At 38.3% G+C, this 23505-nt stretch overlaps 1 protein-coding gene across 5 annotated transcripts in view; it reads left to right on the plus strand.

Moving 5' to 3' along the window:
- Positions 1-23505, plus strand: part of htr4 (5-hydroxytryptamine receptor 4) — a 177556-nt gene that overhangs the window by 50583 nt on the left and 103468 nt on the right. For all 5 annotated transcript variants that reach the window (XM_044205694.1, XM_044205691.1, XM_044205695.1 and 2 more), the window contains exon 2: positions 6823-6901. In XM_044205694.1, coding sequence (XP_044061629.1) covers positions 6823-6901 — 79 coding nt within the window. The remainder of the gene's footprint in view (positions 1-6822; positions 6902-23505) is intronic.

Here is a 23505-nt window from a genome sequence, read left to right on the forward strand (position 1 = left end):
ATTAGCCTCACCTTCACTGGAAACCTTTGGCTGAACCTCAGGAGACCTGAACCAGACCTACCACAAAGTTTAACAAACACAGACGAGCCCTCCACCCCCACGATGCTCCAGTCAGTCAGTCTGGAGTTGTCTGCTGGTCTTGATGTGTCTGTCTCTTTTATTTGTGTTCACTCACATTTTATGTCTCCCATTATGTGGGAGACACTTACTGACATTTTTCTGTGACAATTTTATGATCATCTGACATTCACTTTTTTCTTCATTCTTTCTCTGTTTCCTCTCATGTGCACTTTGTCCTAACCTGGTCTGATCATTCTCTAAATGTGGGAAACCTGAAAAAACAATTGCCGGCGTACTCCTATACCAACCAGGCTACTGCATTTTATTCCTTTCTCTTTAGTTTTTGCTCTCAGCTCAAACTTAGGCCCCCGCCAGGACAAACTCCTGCACTGGGAGAACAGGAACGCCCATCGATTTGACTTGTTGGCAGAACAGGAACAAGCTGTAGTGAGGTGTTCAGGTGCTGCATCCTCTAGGGAGTAAAATGGGCAATCCCATTACAAAAACACCCGTGGGTAATATATAAAAAAGCCTGGTAATATTTCAACATGCTAACAACCATTAGAACTGTAACATGAATTTAAATATTAGGTTGCTAGTATTTTAGCTTGCCAACCAACTTTTCAATGTTAATGCTGATAGTCACTCTTACAATTGACTTTTGGAATCAGTGATCCACACTCAACAAGCAGACAATGGGTTCTTTTTATGGAAGAGGTCAGTTAAGACCCCACAGGCTGTGCTGCCATTTTGGCGTAGTGGCAGCAGTGTCGAAATTGCAGGTCATGTGATGCATTTGGGTCCAGAAAGACTTTTCTCCACACACATTGTAAAGAATTTACTGAGCATCACACGGATTAAAAATGTACTCTTGGAATTATCACAATTTTGGTGAGCATCTTTCACTGGAAAGGATGGGGCGCCATGTTGAAACACAGTATCCGATTCTTTTAACCCTTCCAGTGCTATTTATCTTCCTCTCAAAGTCTCTTGCACATTTTAAAATGAAGAAATATTTTAAATACAGATTGAAATGAATAAATACAATCGATGTGACAACACAGGAACATTACATGAGCCATGACTCCTTCCAGACACTTCTCCAAAACTGAGGGGCAGCTGGTGGCTGAACTAAATATTTTGAGATTCAGTCAGGAATGTTCTGTTAGCTGCTCTCTTATTGGCTACAGGGAGACTCAGAACCAGAGTAAACAGACTTTATCTCCATTAGGACAAACATAACCATTGATACTTTCTCATGTTATCGGTTTCCATTTATATACATTAACTGGGCTATTGGCTGTACTCAGGATTCAGGGCTGTAATATTTAACTGTTATGATGCACTTTTGATACTCTGCAGTTGAGTCTTCCATTCATGTTGCTATGAATAAACCTCTTAACAGAATATTTCTGTCCACTTGTGATGTCCCACCCACTGCTTGAACAGCCTGCCAGCTCTAAACCGATGTGGTTTTTCTGGCTCCTCTGCCTTAGCTTGTTGCCATGGCTTCTGTTGATATCAAGATGTACCCATAATGCTGTGCAAGTCCAAACTTTTAGATGTTTCCATGCTACAGCAGCAGTGACAGAAAGAAGCCAGGCATCATAACAGTGTGTCTCATTACCGGAGTATGAGCTTACCTGGGGTTTTCTAACTCGACTGTTATGTTTTTATGCATCGACCCAAAATCAGTTTGCCTGAGTCACCCGATTAAGAAAGTGTCAGTGCATGAAAATGCAGCAATTTGCTGTATCACGTCTGTCTCCTCCTTTCTTGCTCAGTATTTCTTCCTCTTTTTCCTTTTCTGCTATTACCTTTCTCTTTCTTTCACTTTGCTCCGTCAGTTTCTCACACTGTCATAATTTTCCTTGTATTTTTCCTTCCCTCCTCTCTTTTTGACTGGATGAGAGCTGACAGACTCCAGTAAACCCTCTCAGCGGCCTCACCCATTAGCTCTGTCATGCGTTCAACTCGCCTCACCTCCCCGACTGTGTCTATTATAGAACAGAGCCGGCAGGCAACCTGAAGATAGTGCCAAGGAGATTTCAGACTGGTGGCAAATCAGTCTTATGATGATATAATAATCTTTTCTGGATTAATGAATGTTCGGTTACACTGGTGCCATGACCTGCGTTGTACATGTGTAGGAAGGAGGTGGGAAAATCTGCATCACTATGTACTTATGTTGCCATGTGAGCTGATGTTTTACCCCACAAATTCCTGTGCATTCATGTTCTTGGTGATTACATTTTTTTCTGATTTGAAGGTGACAAGGCGCTCCAATTTAGTTCATAGGCAGGAGAGCAGCAGTATGAAAAATTTGAAAAAAATGTCATTACCAAGAATGGGGAATGTACAGGAATTTGTGAGGCAAAAGAACAGCTCGCATGTTGACATAAGTACATACTGGTGCATTTTTCCTGCCTTTCTTTTACATACTGCACGTGTCCATTATTTCATGAAATGGACAGTATAACCAGACATCTCTAACACAGGCGCTTGTTTGCTGTTACTTTCTTCAGTAACAAGTAGTTTAAGGGAAGATTACAATTTGAAATTCAGTAATTATAGTACAGTTACTAATCTCTGCGCACTCAGTGTGGTTTGACATATTAGCTTTGCACAGCTAGCCTCTGCTAAAAGCAGAGACATACTTCTGTTGTGCAGGAAGCCAAATTTTACGTTTAGATCCAGTCCCATTAGTAGGGTACCAGGTGGGGCCATATGTGTGTGTGTGTGTCTGTGTGTCTGTGTGAGACTTTGCCAGTGCATGTATTGATGATATACTTTGGTATTGGTTGTTTACTTCAGGCACTTCAGAAATAGTTATCCCATTGGCATGCATTCATTTCAAATCCTGTATATCAGTAGTTTCTTACAGTCACAAGTCATTCTGAAGATAAAGCTTTATTTCTCAAGCTGATTTCATACACACTGAAGACATTTTCACATGTATACGTAAAAATTATTGGAGAGTGTAATGTAAATACATTTTGTAGAGTTAATAAAGACTTTTCAGTCATATTTAGTACAACAGATTTGCAAAAAAAGAATAATCTCAAACTGCACATGCTGTTCTTTCTGATGTCCAGGTATTAAACACAAGAATTTAATTTTCTCACACTCAAGATAAATTTAATATACGATGCCATAGATTAAATATGCTTTACTTGATTTGCTTTTAATCTGTAAATATGTAAATATCAGAGCTTAAACGTCTCATGATGAAAGAATGTAGGCAAGCTTGTGTGTGTGCATGCTTTTTCTTTGCATGTGAATGGAGTATGTGCCATTTGGAGGTATCTTATGAATCCATATCTGTAACAAACATGCATGCTTGTTTGGCTTAGTGCATTGGATGAATTTGCATGTGCTTTTGTGTGAATAAATATGAGATGAGATCTACCAGCACAGACCTGCACACTGTGTGAGTATACTGACTGTACATGTATTCATGTGACACTCGATTAAGGCAATCTCCTTTATTCTTAGTGTACAGTTTATGTATATTAGGATAAATCTTCCTGACAGGCACATATATAGACTTGTACATAAAGATTATTCACTGGGACACTTTCATATGTCATTGTGCTCAGATAGTCTATACAGCTGACCTTTAACCTTTTCCCCTTTTCTCCAGCAAACTCTGGTTGTCATATCTTCATATTAGCAAGTTGAACCAAGAAAACATGGTTTTTCTAGCATTGTCATAAGACTCAGTTGAGACTGAGTGTTGTGCAAATTTTTTGTCCTGTTTTCTGCTACTCATATTTATTTAAAACTGTTATCGTGAGATAATGTTAACTGATGTCATTGATGATCATAATTTGATCTAATTATAGATAACAAATACAACAAATGGAGGCCATAATGGGAATTGTTTTATGAAGGTCTGATTCTTTAATCCTTATCTTTAATCCCTAATCCTCATCATTTCCGCTCTGACATTTTCTTGAATGCACTCAAGGTCAAAAGGAGGGAGTCCATGATGTATGGATATACAATGATAATAAGACACTGAAGTTGTGAGCATGAGGGAAAAATGTGTGATCTAAAAGTAGGGTCCTATTCAAGGACTAGACATGTACATATTAACAAGCAAAAGTTCTCTTTGTAAAGAGTGTGTATGAATCTCTCTACAGAGTGAGTCTATTCCTTAAGAGTATTGCATTGTGGGTTGTTTGTTGCATGTTGCAAGGCTAGTTTTTATCTGTCTAAATTTGTGTTTTCCAGAGTAAGCAGCCCTAAAAGTGTTCAGTAAAACCAGTTTAAAGGCACCTTGTGGAGTTTTCTTTCAAAAGTTATGTTTACATTCACTGTTTATCTCCAAATTGTATTGTGTATTTTTGAGGTCTAGCAAAGGTGTTGAAAGCATTTTCTTTCTCATAAAACATTTGCAACACAAAACCTGCATTGTTGACATCCATGTATGCTAGCTAGCAGACTCCCCCCCCCCGACTTTTAGCTGGTGCATTGCTGTTTCATAGCACACTACCAAATGTCAATCAGTGGAATCTAAAACTTCTGATGTATCACATCGCCTTGACTCGCTTTTAAATACATTGCTCCATAGCGCTAGTTGTGTTCAAAAACTCCACCTTAACAAACAGAAGTTTTCTGCTAGCTCATTTTATGTTTTATACCAAGATGGATACAAAGTAAAAACATGTGCAAAGCATATTGCAATGTCTTTACCACAGAATTTAACTGGACACCCTCATCTGTCAAGTGGCCAGGAAGAAATACAGTGACACCAAATGCCATGTTAGCAGACGTTGATGCCAAGAAGACAAATGAAAAATGTGAGAGAGTCAGAAAAAATTTGTGTGGTCCCAATCTTGACCACTTCCAAGACCTTGTTAGAGTGTGTGACTAAAAACAGAAAATATGTCGTAATAGCCACACTTGAAGACATAATTAGCCACATAAAGGTGAGATTTATGCTTTATCAGTTGTAGTGTAAAACAATGATTTACAAGTGAAAAGGTGTCAAGGAAAACAGCAGCAGTTTTTGGGGTAAAACGAGCTAAATATGAGCACCATTTGTTATCTTGAGATAATGACATGGCTAAGTCATTATGCCAAGGTGATTGTTTGATAACCCATGATAACTGGCCTAAAAAATATTATTAGTAATTATGACTGTGCTCAGTTTCCGTATGGAGATTCAACCAACTTTCAAGGGATGCAGCAGTCTGTCTTCATGGCTGTAAATAAAAAACAGTTGCCTGCATGCCAGTCCTGTGTTTGTGTGTGTGTGTGTTTTTGTTAAGCATTTTGAGCATATACCATCTGTTGGATAGTAATCCAGCATACCATGATGTAATATAAGCCAATGTACATGATTGCATGTTTGTTTGGTTTTGTGCATCTGTGTGTGCGAGAGACAGAATGAATATTGTGTAAGATTATGTACAGCAGCATTATTCTGAATGTCACAAAACTGGGATTACTTCATATTACTACCAAGACTAGAGAGAAGTAATGAAAGAACAAACAAATGTTTTTGTGTGACTTTTTTTTAGCTTTTTTCCCATACCAGGGAAAATCTTTTGTTGCTTATTTAATAACAGAAAAATAATGTATTCATGCTGCATAACACAAAATCTGTTGTTTGAGGCTTACCGCTCTTTCCTTCGTGTTATTATTTATAATGTAGATAATGAGTATTTTGTTCATTCTGCTGTTGGATTTGTGCAGAGGCGTCTCAGCATTCAATGTCCACATGATGAACTGGTTCTGACAGCTGCCCATATGGCTGAAGCATATATAATGGCTTTTGTTATTCAGTGGGTAATCTGCAGGTCATGATCCTCCTTGGTCTCTTCCTGACCTCTCTGTCAGGCCGACCTTCGCTGTCCATCTTCTCTGCATCACGCCTTCATGGCTGTGGAAATTTACATTCACTCAACAGTCAAGCCTTGTTCTATCACGGTTCTGGTTTTCTGAACAAGTGAAATGAAGTATGAATAAAAATGTATTTTAAAGTTAGAGTTACAAGTAAAGTTACATCGTGCCATGATGCATTATTTCCTCTTACTGGCTTCCCAGGATTTTCTCCACTTTAGGAATGTGTTGATGTTTTACTTAACGAAATGTAAATTATGAATTAATCCTGCAACTCAGGTCAGAGAAATATTTGTTTTCTTGAAAACTAAAAGCCCTGATATTGTACTTTTGGTACAAATGAAAAATTACTATGGGAATTACAAACTCTTCCCCTTTTACGCTTTGGTTGTTCTTACACTTCACCTGGTGGTAACATTACTTCCACTTTATATCTTACAGCATTTACAACTGTGTGGTTATTACAGTGAAGTATGGCAGCAAATAAAAAGTAGGATAAGTTAACCTCCAACTGCTGAATTGTTTGATTTACTTACCGAACTTTACTCAATCAGGAGATCTCTGATATTTGTTCAACCTTCAGCTATGATCATGTAACTTAAATTAGTTTTACTTGATATCATATATATGAATTTGCACTGTAAAGGGTTAAGCTAGTAGGTCTACTAAATCCAAGAGTATTGCCTTGAAAATCAGATGTAGCACACAGTGCAGGTCAATTGGCAGTGGACTTCAAATGTCAAAGACAATTGTTCCATTTGCATAATTCTGATTTGGTTTAATACGTTTATGTTAATGTAATCTACTGAGTTTGTTGACTGCATGAATTGTTTTATAATTTAAATTAAAAGTTCAGCCTATAATAATATAAATGATTATGTCAATTTGTTAATTGTGATCTTCTGTCTGCAGGGACTCTCTGCATTTATGGTTACATGAATGTCAGCGCTGCAGGCCAGATGCCGGTGATGGAGGAGCTTGTCAGTGAGAGGTGAGAATTAATCAACTTTAATGTAGAATAATCACTGTATTTGTGATTGAACACTTCCTGATAATGGTCACATTGCTTAATATACAACAGATAAAAACTTTCGAGATAAATAGCTAACTTGGTCAAATGCAAACTTATGACATTTAGTTTGTCTGTTTTTAAAAAGTAGATACACTGTAATATTGCATGTGACCTTCAATTGCAAATTCGGACCAAAGCAGCCTAGTGTATAAGTTGTAGTTAGTGGTTCAAATTTCCACTGGGGACACTCACCTAAATTGGCGGCTCTGGATGTTACCATTCTTTCTTATAATTTGACCTTAACATTTTTCTTCATGTTTATCTGGAAGTTAGGCATGTATGTACATTCCCAAAGCCTTTAATTTTATGAGGCAGGCTCTGCATGTAAAATTTCAATGAAAGATAAGTTCTGTCAGCCATAGCTTCAATGTTTGATGGCATACCTGTGACCTGTGTGAAAGCATCTGCATTGTTTATCTCCCCCTCTTTTATTCAAGTTTCTCTTTCATTTGTCAGCCGTAGGTGTATATGTAGCCAAAACATTGTAGTCAACAAAATAAAAGAATACAATTGACCGACACGTGGATTGTCATTGTTCATCTATTCATCCACACAAACTGTTGTCTGTCCTAAAAAACTCTTTATGTGGAAAGATAGCAGACATGACTGCTGCTGCATTGTGTAATAAACCAGTCTCAAAGCAGATCAAAAATGAATTGACTGCCCTGGTTCCTTCTTCAAGGACATTCTCATCTTCAGATTTTTGGTTCAGCTGAGGAAACAATAGACAGTGGGATTTCTAATGCACCACTCACTGCCTCTGTAGTTGTCTTACCCTCAGGCTTGTTGCTTTGATTAAAGCAGGGATCCTGCTGAAACTGTAGGGTGGTCTTTTTTCACTGCTTTGGAATGTAAAGAGTCATTTTATAGCTTCCTCCGCTTGGCTAACATCTTTTAGTCCTGAGGGTGAGAGAGAGAGATTTGAATTTTTCTTATATCATCACTGTGAAAATGCAGTTGGACAAAAAGATGAGTGAAAGAGACACAGAAAAAGGCAGAAGTACAGCACTTCAACAATGCAAAGATAGGAAAATAGAAAAAGGTTAACCAGAGACATGATGACAGATGGGAATATCACACACAGACTGAAGACACGTTTATGTCTCAGTTGTTGTATTTCTACACTTCACAAGGATAAGAAAAATCTTCCTATTGTGGACATTTTGCTCTTCTTCACTTTTTGTCAGAGGCTAGTTTAAGGTCAAAACTTATTGTTTATTTGCATCGCCATACGCACCTTTGCAACAGCAAGCCTCTTTCTAAAGAAGCTATGAAAGAGATACAGTAAGAGCTGGAGCCCAGTAGGAGAGCACACATATGTAGTAGTGTGACATGTGTTAAGTAGTGTGGTCACATATGTTAGCATGTTGTTTGTTTGGTTGCTGACACAGATCAAGACGAGCTGGTAGACAAGTGACACACAAATGCAAATGCAGGCATAAATTAGCAAACATCCATTATTATTGGGAGGGAGATCATTTTCAATGCCAAATTAGCATCATTAGCATTAATGATTAGATTAATCGGTTAGATTGATTAGATTTGGTTAGATTTGTTTAGTACATTACGGTATTTGCAGTGCAAAGTGCCTTCCAGCAAAGAATCCTAATTTTTTAGTAGCCAACATAGCTTCTTTTTTTTTTACTATCTTAACTATACATCTTTTATTCATTTACCTTTTAGTTTCTGATTATTTTAGTGTGCATTAGTCTCTGTATCAATTTTTTATATCCTAGATTTAGTCAATCCCTTGCAAAGCACTTTGAATTGCATTTGATTTGTCTGAAAGGTGCTATATAAATAAAGCGTGATTGATGATTGATTGACCGTGGCTCCTAATGCATAACCCAGTTCTTCTACAGCCATTGAAAGGTTTTGATTGGTGGAGACCGTCAACACTTTCTGTTAGCTTGTCAAGGGGGCGAGATGACACAGTTTAATGCAATAATGTTGCATAGGGATGTGCAGATGGTGTGGAGTCATTTCTGCTATGATCTTATTTATCTAAATCATATCCATTTAATTTGCACCTTTGATTGCCAAGTTCATTACAGCACATGTACACAAATGGAACGTGAGTCCCCTTTTCACCAATATCAATAATCAATCCATTCAGGTATGTGCGCATAAACAGTACTATACAGTAGATCTTCCATATGTACAAGGTGTGATGCAAACCAAATACTAAATGATTCATTTTTGCTAGTATTAATCATGTTATTTGCTGTTTGCTTTTGTAAAGTACATCACACAGTTACAGCATGTAGTGTTGCATCAATTTTGGCAGCTACATATTTACAGTACTGTAAGTGTTGCATAATGCATTTAGAGCAGAAACTGTCTTTCCATCATGGCACACTGTTGAATTGAAACAAAAACAATGTCTGCTGCACATGCTGTATCTAAAATTGATCTTTTTTCAGTTTGGCCATATTTCAGTTTTATTTAGTTTTTCTTACAGTGCAGGTTTGAGTTATAATAAGAGAGATAATTTAGAGGTGGAAAATTTAAAGTTGCTCAAGTTCTGCCAAAGCTGCACAGTTAGGGCCATAATGACAATCCTGCTTTTATTTTCATGTTCAGATATTTTAACCAAACACAGTCTTTATGAACATTTTGCATCTTGTATTTGAATCAAAAGGATTTGCACCTTAAATAGCTGTTTCATTGCAGAAGTGTGTGGCAAATGGTGCCTGTGTCCCCTGTCTGTGTTTTTGGTTGCTTACTGTAAACCGTGGGACCAGCAGCAATAGTCAAAGTCTTTGTTTGACAAAAGCCCAATATACTGATTGTGTTTTTTATGAACTTGGCTAATAAGAAAATGTTCAGCTCTTCCACTAACTGGTGAGATGGCAAAAACAATTATAAAAGAAAGTTTCAACAACAAAACTCATTATGGTAAGCATCAATTGCCCTTGAAGAAGACCCTTAAACTCTACCAGCTAACACTGCCTAAAAGAAGGATGTCCCTGCAAATATCCATGGAGTGTCACGCTATAGCTATCTTTAACCAACACCTAATATTTTGCATGTCGAACACATCCTGCAATGTAATGGCTCATGTCAGGGACTTTTATGCAACCACCGAGTGCGATCATTCCGGAACAGGCCTACGTGTTCGAGCCATAAGTCAATACAATGCAGTCAGTCAGACTCAGAGCGATCAGATAGCAGCGAGCTTCTCTTTCCTCTCCTCTAATCAGCTTTCCCTCTCGCTCTGCTGTTCACCTTCCCTCTCCTCGCCACCTCAGGTGTCCTGTAACAGATCCTGTTTTCTGGATGATTGCTTTCAACAGGGAAGTTTGGCCTCAGACAGCATGAAACCAAACAGAAAGATGGAAAGAGCTAGTCGCCTCTGCCCGCTTGTGTAGTTACATTGCATTTGTCAGTTGTTTGCTCATTCATTCTTTTGTTTGCTCATTCATTCAGTGCATTCAGCTTTTTATTCATTTCTTTTCATCCATGTAATCCATCCCAAGCTTCGCGGCCTTGCAGCAGCTGGTTCACCCTCCTCTGCCTGTTGCCTGTCTCTCGCTCTTTTCTTGTCCGCTCTTCAATTTGTAGGAGCTCTTTATCCATATACTCTGGCTCAAATAAATACGGGCGGCCATCAAATTCAAAGGCCTCATCCACATTGTTGAAATCAGCTAAATATTGAGCCATGACATTGAAAATCTTAGATAACGCTAAGCTACACTTTCTGTACTCCAACACAACAAACTCTTGTGGCACTTCTCTCTCCAACTCTCACTCGTGTTTTCACCGTTGTCTTCCTGCAACAAGTGTCGCGAGATTTCAGAGCGAGACTTCACCTTGAGCGAGACTTGGTAAGACACAATAACAAACAGACTGAATCAAGCGGAAGGTAAAGAAAAACTGTAGCGACAGTTTCCACTGTTGTACTTAATTTATCTTAGCTGTATTATAGTGTATTATATTTTGATTTGCACATTTCTTACTAGAAATAATTGTCTTGTTGCAGACTTATTTATTATTATTTCTATTCTATTAGTACTTCTATTCCTGTCTGCATTGACGTGATAGTGAGCAGCTGTAACGAAAGAGTTCCAATCAATAAAGTATTTCTGATTCTGAAGACAAAACCTGTCTGTTTAGCTTTGGCAACAAAACCTACTGGTAAAGGTTATGGAATAATCATGGCCATGGCTTAAAAAAACAAAACAAAAAACAAGTACTTTGTAGTTTAGGAAACTGTAATAGTTAACAAAGAGAACCCAAGTGCACACAGGTGAATAGAATGAGGCGGACTACTCAGATTAGTCAAGTGATTGGTCAGCCCAGTATCTCCAGGAAATACCTCCATATTGGATTATTCTGCTCCGCAAAATTTACATCCAAAGCCAACATCCAGTGCTGACACAGGAAGTAGTGTGCTCTATATATAGAGAGGTGAAAAGGTCTCCCATCACAGAACTGCAATTTGCTTTTTTTATTATCGGTAACCATGATCTTTCCCTAACCTTAACCAAGTGTTTTAAGTTTTTTTTACCCTAACCGTAGCTTAACCATATTTAATTTGTCATAACCATGATCTTTTCCTAACCTTTAATGCACCGTATTGCCATCAACAAATGTTGTAGAAAGGCTGCATTTTATAAATGTTGCCATTGGACATAAAAACAACAACAAAAATTATTTTCATTCATATAACAATGTCACATCACTTCACCTTTGCTACTGAAAGCACACAATCTACACGGCTAAAAGAGGTCGCTTGTCAGGAAAACATACTGTACAGAACGTTTCACGTGTTGGAATAAACATCCATTGGTGCAGTTTGTCTGTTTTGCAGTAATATCTGACGTACAAAATTTGTCCAGCACTCTAAACCAGCACCTTCTGTTGTGTGAGAATAAATAAACTCTTTAGCCTACAGTCTATTTTTTTATAAAGTACGCATGCAGGGTGTAGCAGGATTTATCCTCCGAACCCCTGCATCTCCTCATAACATTCAGGGATCCATTTATCATCTATCACTTCAAGCCACCCGTACATCATTTTGACCCACTGATTCTTCACCGCAGTGTTGGCAGCAGCTCACAGCACAATCTGAGTCTATTCTACTTTTTTCTATCCCTCCATTCAAGCCTACCTATGCTGTTTGGTGGCTGTGCTATAGAGTACAGACTTGGCAGCCAGCACGGTACGCCGTCTTTTTCAAATCACAGACTGAATAATTCATTCAGCAACTGCTTACGTCATCTCAATAAGAAATCCTCCATTCGTACAAATAAGCATTTGCTGATGCATGAAGCTGAGAATGCGCACACACACAGCCCAGGCTTCCATTCAACGTAGGCAGGATCATATCTGAATCGAAGCACGCTAAAGATACCGTCAAAATCTCGGCAGTGAAACTGACATCTGCCAAGCCTCTGAATCTGTTATCCTCCCAGATGGACAGGAGTCGGCAGGAGGTGGAGAGAGTGTGTGTATGTGTGTGTTGAATGGGTTGAGGGCTCCATTACACAGTGTTTCCAGCCCGTTTCCTTTCATGCCTGACAAGGTGATTCATCCCACCTGTCACTGATAGCACTTCCAGCCTCCATGCATCCTCCTGCTCTTTGATCGTCTCCTTTCAGAAAACGACACACATCCTACAAGATCCTCAATCAGCCTGTTTTTTCACACGTTTCGTGGCATCTCTTTCAGAAAGATTCAGTATGGGTGTGGCTACCATTGAGGAAAAGGTTGTGTCCTCTCTATTTTTAGGGGGAAATTCAGGGACATGAATGAAGAGGCACAGAGGTACAGAACATTTTGTATTCATTTTTAATTCAGTGATATCATCCTTGAGAAAATTCTGCTTGTTGCCAGATGTAAAAGGGAAAGCAAGAATGAAAAGAAACAGTGTACATTAAGCAGCAGAAAACACACAAGACACGGTACTTATTAGCCTCCTTGACTATATTCTGAGACATTCTGATTTCCATATAAAACAGGCTCTCAAAAAACTGTCAAGAAATTAATTTACTTTCAGTTGTATAACACAATGCCTTTTTACAAATCTTGACTTTTAGTTCCTCTCCTTCTATGTATCTTGTTCTGCACAGGTAACCTTTTCACACTGACTTTCTGAATAAAATTTGAGGGGTTGTGCAAAATATTTAAATCTTCATTTTCCTGCTTTCATCCCTCACCAAGCTCAAGACTCTTATACCATTTATCACACGGGAATGCTGAATGTTCATTCAGCAGCACTAATACAGGAGAAAAGCAGGACATGTGAAGGAAGCAGAGCTTCTTCAATAGCTACTTTCCCAAAATGTCAGTCCTGCTTTGGATGCAGAGAAGATTTGAACTTTGACACAGACAAGGAAAATGAAATAAAAATTAAAAGATGGATTGGAAGAATGTCTTTGCCTGCTTCTCCATTGAAACAAATATGTCATAATTCATATGTTGAAGTGCAGAACAATTAGCTAATTTGTGCTGACAAGTGGCTCTGAGCTAAAGTCTGGCATGTGTTTTCACACAGAGCTGTTCTCTTTGATACACACATGCTAAGTACTGCTGCAGTGTGTTTCTGATCTTATTGACTGACACACACACACACACACACACACACACACACACACACACACACACACACACACACACACACACACACACGCGCGCAGACACACACGCACACACACAGAGACTTCCACAGTAAATATATATATTTTTTTCTTTGATACACTCAGAAACACAATCACATTATGGTATCCCTGCAAACACACACACACACAAAATCCTTTATACACAATCTCATCTACACACGCAATTCTCTGCACACACACAAACATACAGAGGGCAGCCATGCAGTAGCAGTCCGGAGTGTATTTTAATGATGTGGAGGAAAACTGGAAAATACTGCTGCTGTTTGCTTTGGGTTCCTGTGTTGTGGTTTTAGTCGTCACTGCCGCCACACTGCTGATTAAAGCCACAGCAGCTGCTTCTCTGTGTGGAAGGGATTAAACCAGGAGAGGGAAACAGGAGAGAGAATTCACAGCTGCAGGATACACTCAGGATATGCAAAACTAAATATGTAAAGGAATATCCTCCACATTTAGTTAAACTCTACAGAGTCTGTGCGACAGATGGAGCTTTAAAATGATTGTTTAAAGATGCTACATGAAAACTTCAGTGAGGTGTTACTGTCAGGAAAGGTAATAGGTAATTTATTTAGCAACCATAACAACAAAATTAAGGCCAAAAACATGAGCCAGTAAAGGCCAAACAATAACCCTGACAGGAAAATGAATCAATTACACTAATATGAAATTTAATCAATAAAGAAACTAAAGAGCAATCAGGTAAATTATGAAAACATGCTTGTATAAAATAAGAATTAAAAAAGAAATTAATAAACACCATAAAAATGACGAATGAATGAAGTTTTCTGAGATCTGAGATTAACTCCTCCATTTCGTCCCAGCGGTGCTGTTAGTGTTTTTGTTTTTTGAAATGAACAGGACTAAATGGTTCCTAGTTCTTCTGTTAAATGCAGTACTGAAATTGGTTCTACATTTATAAATAAAATGATTGACAGAAATTATGTTTATTTTCTCACACTTGATTGATTGAATGGCAAAATAATCAATAATGAAAATAATGTTTGATTGCAGCCCTAGTTTTCTCTTTGGCCTCCCTGACTTAGATAAATGCGAGAACACTCTGTGTCCACACAAGCTGTGATTATTTGCTAAATCTGGTGTATTGGCAGTAATTTAGCCGAAACAGATTTATAGCTTGACTGGAACATGGAACTCAGCAATGTGGCACTTATTCTTGAAGGCTTCTCCTTGATCTATTCAGGCATGGATTGTACCTCATTTGTACGTCACTTTGGACAAAAGCTTCAAATGAATAAATGTGCCCATAGGCACCCAAATTTGGTGTAAAAAAAGACATATTTTTTTGGTCTAAAATAACAAACTCCTTTTAACCAGCATTATTCCCTCAGTCCTCATGAGTCAACCTGACTTACAAAGTAAAATGTACTTGCACTTACAGTGCAGCATTTTAGAGTTGTGTGGGCTGGTATGTTGGGGTAAGTGAGACTCTTGATTCTTGTCACTTTTGATCCTCCAAGGAGATAAGAAAATGATGCATGCTGAAGAAAAACATTTTCTTCCTGATTATTATCAGGTACATATTAGACATGTTCAGCCTGTGCAGAGATCAGATATGCCGAATGATCATGAGCTTTACCATAAAGATAAGAACGTGGCATACAGATTAGCAGTACAGAAAATTCACAGCTGATACCTGTACGCTGTCAAAACAACATGAGCATTTAGCTGAAGTTTGTATCACTGTTCTTTATCAACAGTTTCCTGCAGCAGTATCATCAAGTCAAATCTCTCTGCCTTACCTGAAAAAAAAAAAAAAAAAAAAAGATGATTCTGATACAGTTTACCCTGTTCAGCGAAGAGAAAGAACTGTGAAGTTTAGTGTTCCTTCTAGACATCGCATTCAGAAAAAACACCTGCTCTTTTATAACATGAACTGTGACAAAACTGTAGACGGACGCATAGTTAATTTAAAACCAGCTCTTCTCTGATCACATGATGGTGCTGACTGTATCATTTGCTTTACTGCTCAGCTACTTATGGTGCCTCTTGGCTTGAGATGTTTTAACACTGACTGCTTGTAGTTGTCCATCTTCCACTGTAGACTGAAAACAGTGCTTTTGCTAGCTTCTTACTGAATCAGAAGTCCTCCAAACACCTGTGATCGCTCCTGAGCTCTCATTTTATGCCTCACTTGTACTTGCATACTTGTTCTCTTTTCATATAAACTCTTTGAGGTATTGTAAGAAGACTAATACCTTGACCTTTGCTTCCTTTTTGGTAATTGAAGAACTGGAGCTTCTTCAGCTTCATGTTCTCACTTTTTTGAAGTTTGAAGTTGATGTAATGCAAATATGTATGTGTCTTTGACCAGTAGTTAAATTAGACCCACTGCTTACACATCGTTGTTTGTTTGAGTTATGGATTCCCTCTGGTTTGCATAGCCCACCAAAAAACCCCAAAATGATATAGATTATACCTCTGTGTACATTTATGACTGACAATACACTGTACATTGGTGTGTGATGGATTATATCCTCACAAGGTTAAACAGGGTGTGTCAACTGCCATTCATGGCCACCTGTGGAAGTGGGGAATAGCATTGTGCATGTGCGCACAATTTTGCTAATACCGAATTGCACAACAACCTTAACTTTTGTTCATTGACAGATGTTTAGTCCTGAATCTACACAGCTTTGTTGACCTTGGTGTGAGTATGTGTATGCATGTGAAACAGGGTGTGGATGAAAACCAATCAACACTGTGCTTAGTCAAACTTATGTGAACAGAAATGCAAACTTTCTGATTTGGTGTAATTCTAAAACAATGTAGAAAAATTCTCATGGTTATGGCAAAGGTCTCAAGAGGATGCAGTAGTTTGTCTTTGAGTTATATTTTCATGCCCTGAAAGCACTTTGCAACAGTACGTGTCACTTTTTTAAAGTGACAAATCTGAAAGGCAAATTTCATCTCTTCTGTTGTGGAAAGAGCCACCTGGTTATTGACCCAAAATTAAGGCTCATTTTCCAAATCTATTTAAGCTGCAGGGCAGCATAGTAAGTAGGCATGCTGTCCTTCAACTGGAGGACCCTCTCATAAGAATCTGCTAAAGTGTCCTTCAGCAAAACACTGAGGTCCTACAGTCTCAAGATGTGCTGCTCCGATTCTGACACTGGCCTCAGATCAGTCATCTTACAAAAGCACAAATGTGAGCTGCTAAATAATAATAGTGTTGTTTGTTTGAATTTACATGGAGCAGATGGGTGTTTACTGCATCAGTAGCATCACTTGAGTTTTTGCATTCATGTGCTTATTTTGTTTGAAACAAACCGAAAGCAAATGGGATAATTTCATTCAAGACAGCTAAAGTTTCTCACTGCAGTATTTCACGGAATTACATACATTTTGGGCGATTTTGCAGCATACATTCTGTCCGCCAGTCTGGTGAGTGGGTTGTATTGCATCATATAAAGTGAGGTGCAAAATGCTGTCAGAAATTTTAGTTATGCTTTTTAAGTAGGTAATATGTTTTACTGATATAGTCCAATTGAGCAGCATGTCATAGCCAAAGCTTCGCCCCTTTGTGGATTTTATGGATCTCAGATTTTGGATTTTTATTGTGCTTCATGCAAATATAATAGTTCATTTGATTATTTTATGTATAGTTATTCATGAATTAGATGACTACAAAAGCTCATTAGAAAGTCCATTAGAGGGATCGAAGCAGACTTGGCCAAATATATGAAACCATATGAAGGAGACAAAAAATGGAGAAATTGGCCTCAGCACTCACTCACACACACACACACACACACACACACACACACACACACACACTATTTTATATGTACAGTAAAACATCTTGCAAATTATGTGTGTGTCACTGTGTCTCTTTTATACACAGATGAAAAACAGTGTCTTTCTTGATCTTGGCTCATTAATAATCAAACATGCCCGCTCTAAATGAGGACGGCTGTTTCTTCTTCCAATCTGCCAGTTTACCATTCTGGGCTGTGTTTTCCTCACGATGCACAGTGAATCTTTGAGCCAGCAAAGTGGCATTTTCTTCTGGCGTACATACTCCAGGTTTGTTTCTAACCTGTGTCTGTTTGGTATTTTGGTGACTCGCTGTCAGCACGACAGTGGCAGAGTGGGAGGGGAACTGCAGTAGGGGGTGTCAGGAGGGATCAGGCCGTGCAGAGCAGCTCTGCTGTCGCGTTGGTCCCGCTCAGGCCAGCTCAAGATGCTCAGTGCAAAGTGCAGGTGGCTTCTGGATTATTTTCATGTCTCCTCCAAGTGATGCACACGTAAGCAGATTCTATTCTGAACCTGCTCTAAATCTTACTGGCTCTTTTTGTCAATGGGTAGGATTATTTAAAGTTAGAAAGGTAAAAATAGCTCTGGAGTATCTTCTCCTGTATAAGCCGGACCCTCTCTGCCTCCTCCCAAGCTAATTTACGGAGTTGTACCGTATATTCACACTGTATCTACATCAATCTGCATCTCCTACACCAGGTTATCAGTTTATTCTGCAGACGCTTCAGTGTTGAATCAGCTCTGAACTGAGAAAAAAAGGAAAGAAATAGCATAAAAAGCAGTTGGTATATCACATTTTGCTGACCTATTACACTTTTTATTGTGTTTTTGTTCTTCCTAACTGGCCAAATGTTAGATAGAATTTAAAAGCAAAAAATGATGTATTTCTTGTATGAAAGGTGCTACACAAATAAAATGTATTGTTATTATTCAGCAATCTCAAACATCACACAGGTTTTGGTGACAGTCCCTTGGGATTAAAGTGTGAGGGCTTCTTTCTAGAGCTTCTAATTTTAAACTACATTCAAAAATCCTACAGAAAGAAAACCTTTGCAGAGGAAAGCATTTGAATTTATTTTTGTCAGGAAAGGTTCACATCAATCAACATTAAAATATAAATGTGACAGAGTCATCTGAAATTGACTAATCTTGATCTGCAATCCCTTTCCAGACATGTTAAAATGGCCGTACCTGAAAAGATAAAGAGTAGAAGTACAAACCAAACTGAGTGCCAAAAAAGTGTTGGTATTTTTAGTTCTTTACGTTATTCTTACTTTATTACTTGACGTTACTCTTTGATCAGATATTTTCTAATTAAAGTCATGATTCAGCTACTTATAGACTATATTTCCTGCAGGCAAAGTCCTTGTATGGCCAAATTTGTGATTTTTTTTAAATCCAAAAAATACCTCTGTTTATTTTTAATTAAAGAAGAAAAATGTTTGTGGATAAAACCAATGGTATTGGCAGTGGACTAGACATTTTTTAAATGATACCCAGTCCTACGCACAACAGCAGAGACACTGCAGCCAACAAACAAAACAAATAACTAATTCAATGAATCATCTCGAACTGATGATATGTAATAGTTTAAAAAGATGCAAGGGAGGCTTTCTCATTTAGTCTTTAATGCAATTTGGCACAACACTACAGATTAGTTAACTGCTTAAGATAAGTCAGTTCAAATGTTTATGAATGTGCATTTGATCTTTTTAATAGTATTAACCTGTGGCAAAACAAAATAACTTTCTTTCTCGCTCGCTCGCTCACTCACTCACTCACTCACTCACTCACTCACTCACTCACTCACTCACTCACTCACTCACTCACTCACTCACTCACTCACTCACTCACTCACTCACTCACTCACTCACTCATTCACTCACTCACTCACTCATACACACTCTCTTGCCAGACAATGTGTGAAGTAAAACCCCTTTGACTTACATTTGACCAGCTAAATGAATTTCTTTTGTCATCACACTGCAGCCCTTTCACTGGCTGCCCTTTACCAAGGAGAACAAGTAACCAAGCAACAGAGAGGACACATCTAATCAACTGCAGATGGAGAAACTAAGTGATATATTTATTCGAAGGAAGTACCCTTATTAAAAAAAAGAAAATATCAGAAAAATGTAACTCAAGTTGTGCACTGGCCACAGTATGCATTCGACTTGACAGTTCTAGGTAATTTAGGTTCCATCTAAATGATCTGTCTATCACAGCTCAGATATGAATGAAGATCCTCACAAGTATAGTAATACAAATGTGTGTACACACCGCTCAGTCTTCATTCAGAATCTGTGGATCTTTGCAAGTGTCCAGCTGTTCACACAACCTGCAGGAGGATTTTTAGTCGAATTTAAAAAAAAAAAAATTATGTGAATTATTTGTGGATAGAAACTGACTCATTTTGGCTTGTGTGTGTGTGTGTGTGTGTGTGTGTGTGTGTGTGTACTTGTTACATAGTGAGGACTGGCAGGCGTTTTTTACCTACAGAGTGAGGACATTTTGGCCAGTCCTCACAACTTCAAAGGGCTGTTGGAGGGTTAAGACTTGGTTTTAAGGGTTATACTAGAATTAGGTTAAGGTTAGGGTTAGGGCGTGGCATTTAGTTGTGATGGTTAGGGTAAGGGGCTAAGGAATGCCTTATCTCAATGACGGTGTGTGTGTATGTGAGAGAGAGCTTGAACGTGGGTGTGTGCATGTGTATGTGTGTGTGAATGTTAATTTGTCCAATTAATACAGTAAATTTCATACTTGAACAAAGACAGCAGGTGAGGAGGGACAGCTGGAGTGAATCAGACACAAACAAAGTCGGTGTTTGGATAAAATTAACTGTAACTATAAATCAGAAATCTACTTCCTGGTGGAGAAGCGATGAGGAGGAAACTTTCATGTGGTTAATCCAAAACACTAGCTAACAGTAGTGGTCACCCACTTAGTACTTAGAGTTGTTTGTTTTATTTGTCTCCAAATCCACTTAGTCTGATCTGTGTTAACTAACTGTCCGCACTGACACTCTTTGCCCAAATGTCAAAGGTTCAGTTCACCCAAATCATAAAAAAAAAGTAATTTCTCACCTCTAGTAAAATACTGTTTTTAGATATTAGCCTCTGAAATGTCGGCTGCTACCTCAATACAATATGGGTGAAAAAATACTAAAGCATTTTGCATTTCTAGAACAATACCCTGTTTCTGAGAATGATTCAGACTCACAGTTCCCAACCCAAAGGAAAGTGAGTGAATTCCTTTGGGAAGCTAAAAATACAACATACGTATATAAACGATAGATATTCAAAAAGCCATGGATCTATTTCTCATCTAGATTAAAATTGGGCAAAATTTAGTTGAATTTAAACTTTTGTAGTAAAAGATATATAGCTGGTGTTTCCACAGCATTTAATAACGATATTTCATTGTGAAGAGGGTCCTGACTGCGCGTTGAAACAGAGTCACTGAAATACCGTTGAAACCACTCTCAAATGTAACCTAGACATCTAAAAGAATTTCCCTTTTCACAACTTTAGCGCAATTTACATAGATGAGAAAATCTAGAAGTCTTTTTACTCGCAAATCACCAAATCTGTGCTTTTGCACTTTATGTATTTCAGTGGAAGAACTTTATTTGTGTTGTTCCAGTGTGGCAGGGGATCACAGTCATGACCCATGTTCAGCTGCTGTTCGCATGGAACCCATCTCCACTTTGGCCTTTAAAGTTGTCTTTTGAATATGTGTGGCTGTTTTTTGCTGTGGAGCGCAAAGTGAATAAGTTGAAAATAGTTCAGGAGGTGAAAACAGTGGAGCAAGACTCTGTGCTGATTCAAATCTATGGTCATATTTAAGGCCATAGTTAACAAACGTTTGGTACACTTGGGCATATAATGCCTTAAAAACTTGTCTGACATAGATCCAACAAAAGTGGATGATAATAAACTTAACAAAGGCAAATTTGTTGCATTATGTTACGCAGATTTGTCTTTCATTGAGTCCACCCCATGCAGTTTCTCTATCAGAGGAATGAGAAGTTCGCACTTTGGCTGCGTGGCTCAGCAGCAGGGATGTGTGGTCTCTGTAGGTGGTGTAGCAGCTTACATTGATTACTGTGGCAAAGCTCAGCTGCTGCACGCTGTGAGTAGATGTGTCACGTCCCAAATTTCAGCTATTCCCCCAGGTCTTTAAACTTTAAAAGCGCTGCTTGGTAGCAACATAAAACATATACAGACAAGCAGCCAAGCTTCCATCACTGCACCATGCTCAAGAAAATCACATTATTGCAAGATCATTGCATCTAGTCATTTAGTTTTTTCATATGACATTATCACTTAGGGGAAAAAAGCGTCAACCATTCAATATTTTATGACAGATAAATTTGAAAGGGCTTTAAGGGAACAGTTCAACATTTATGGAAATATGCTCATTCACTTTTTGAGAGTTAGATGAGAATGTTTGTGTTATTATGGACTGGAAGCCAGGAGGTGATTAGTTTAGCTAAGTATAAAGACTGGAATCCGGGACAGTTAGTCTGGTTTGTCCAAAATCCAAAAATACACCTATCAGCACCTCTAAAGTTGACTTATGATTTAGAGGTGTTAGTAGTCCAAGCTACTCCCTTTGGATATCCCAAATGCTTTCAGTCTTTATCCTCAGCTAAGCTAAATGCATCCTGGTTCTAGATCCATTCTTAACGCACAGACATGATAATCTTGTCATTTCTCAGGAAACAAAGCAAATAAGCATATTTCCCCAAATGTCAAACTATTCTTTACAATTCTGCAAAACCTTTTAATAAGTGTTATGTCCCATATTTTTATGTCAACAATTATCTAATCAAATGTGTTTAACCTCTGTACGGTGGCCATTTTCCTGACATCTAAGACTCAGAGCAACATGGTCAGAGTTGTTCAATTTAAATCAACCTAAGCTGTGCTTTGTAAGCTTCAGGTATACTTAACTCAGTTTTGCATTGAGCTAAGTGCTAACATTAGTATACTAACATTTTAACATGCTCTCAGTGCAGGAAGATTAGCTGATTGCCATGGTATCAGCTAATGAGTATCCTGAAAATAAACAAATAAACAGCTGGCATGCTTACACGCTGATATTGAGGACCAGCATTTAGTAGCTTAGCTTGTTAGCATTAGAATTGTGTTTGCATTCAGGTGGAGCTGTGGAGTTTAAGGTCAGTTGCACACCATTTTTTACACACTACTTTCAGTGTTTTCTTGAGAAAGGTACCACATCTTCACTTACTGCAATGGTTCAATAACTAATAGTAGAAGACTGGAGGTCAGTGTGCGAATGTGAATTAAGGGTAAACAGGGTAAACAAGTGTTGAAAAACAGACTAATTCTTACAGTCCTCCTCGTCTGGAAAAATAAACTTGATGATCAAGTTGCTGTACAAGGTCCAAAGGACACTGATATCTACTTTGGGCCGAAGGCCTGAGCAGTATAGAGAAAGGAGCATTTTCACAGTAGTTTGACCCTGATTCTTCTGGCCTAAAGTGAAGTTTGAAGGCATGTCTGAGCTCAGCAAATGTAATGACACAGAATGATGGATTAATGTGGGTCAGTCATACCAAGGTGAGATTTGGAAGAAGTCTGCAAATGCCGTTCCACCTCTTCTTCTTTCCATCATCTCTCTATTTGTTCATATATGCCTTTTTTTCTAGCTGTCTGTTTCACTCAGATTGTGGCCGTCTGTTTCTTTTTCTGGTTTCTTTCTCTTTACTCTCTGTCTGCTTGTCTTTCCAATTCTGTCTCTCCTTCCCTGTTAGCCTTCTCAGTGTCTCTGACTCTTTGACATACACCTACTTACTTTTCTGAGCTGAGCAAATCCAGTATGGGAATCCCTTTAGCTATATATGCACTCAATATTGCATTCATCTTAAGATCTTAAGAGTTTTAGCGGACATCCATCCCCAGGCAGGAGACTCCCCAAAGTCCCAAAATATACCCAGATCCAACAAAAGAGAGATAAACTACACTGGCTTCAGTTGCTGCAGTGTATTTCCTTTCACATTATCCTCTGGATGCTGCTACATTATTGTGCTCGAATATTCTAAAAATGTTAAAAACATTTACACTAAAGCACAACTTTGTGTGTGTTGAGTTTACTATCACTCAG

This window comes from Siniperca chuatsi, linkage group LG8 (genome assembly GCF_020085105.1).
Source record: "Siniperca chuatsi isolate FFG_IHB_CAS linkage group LG8, ASM2008510v1, whole genome shotgun sequence".
NCBI classification, from domain to species: domain Eukaryota; kingdom Metazoa; phylum Chordata; class Actinopteri; order Centrarchiformes; family Sinipercidae; genus Siniperca; species Siniperca chuatsi.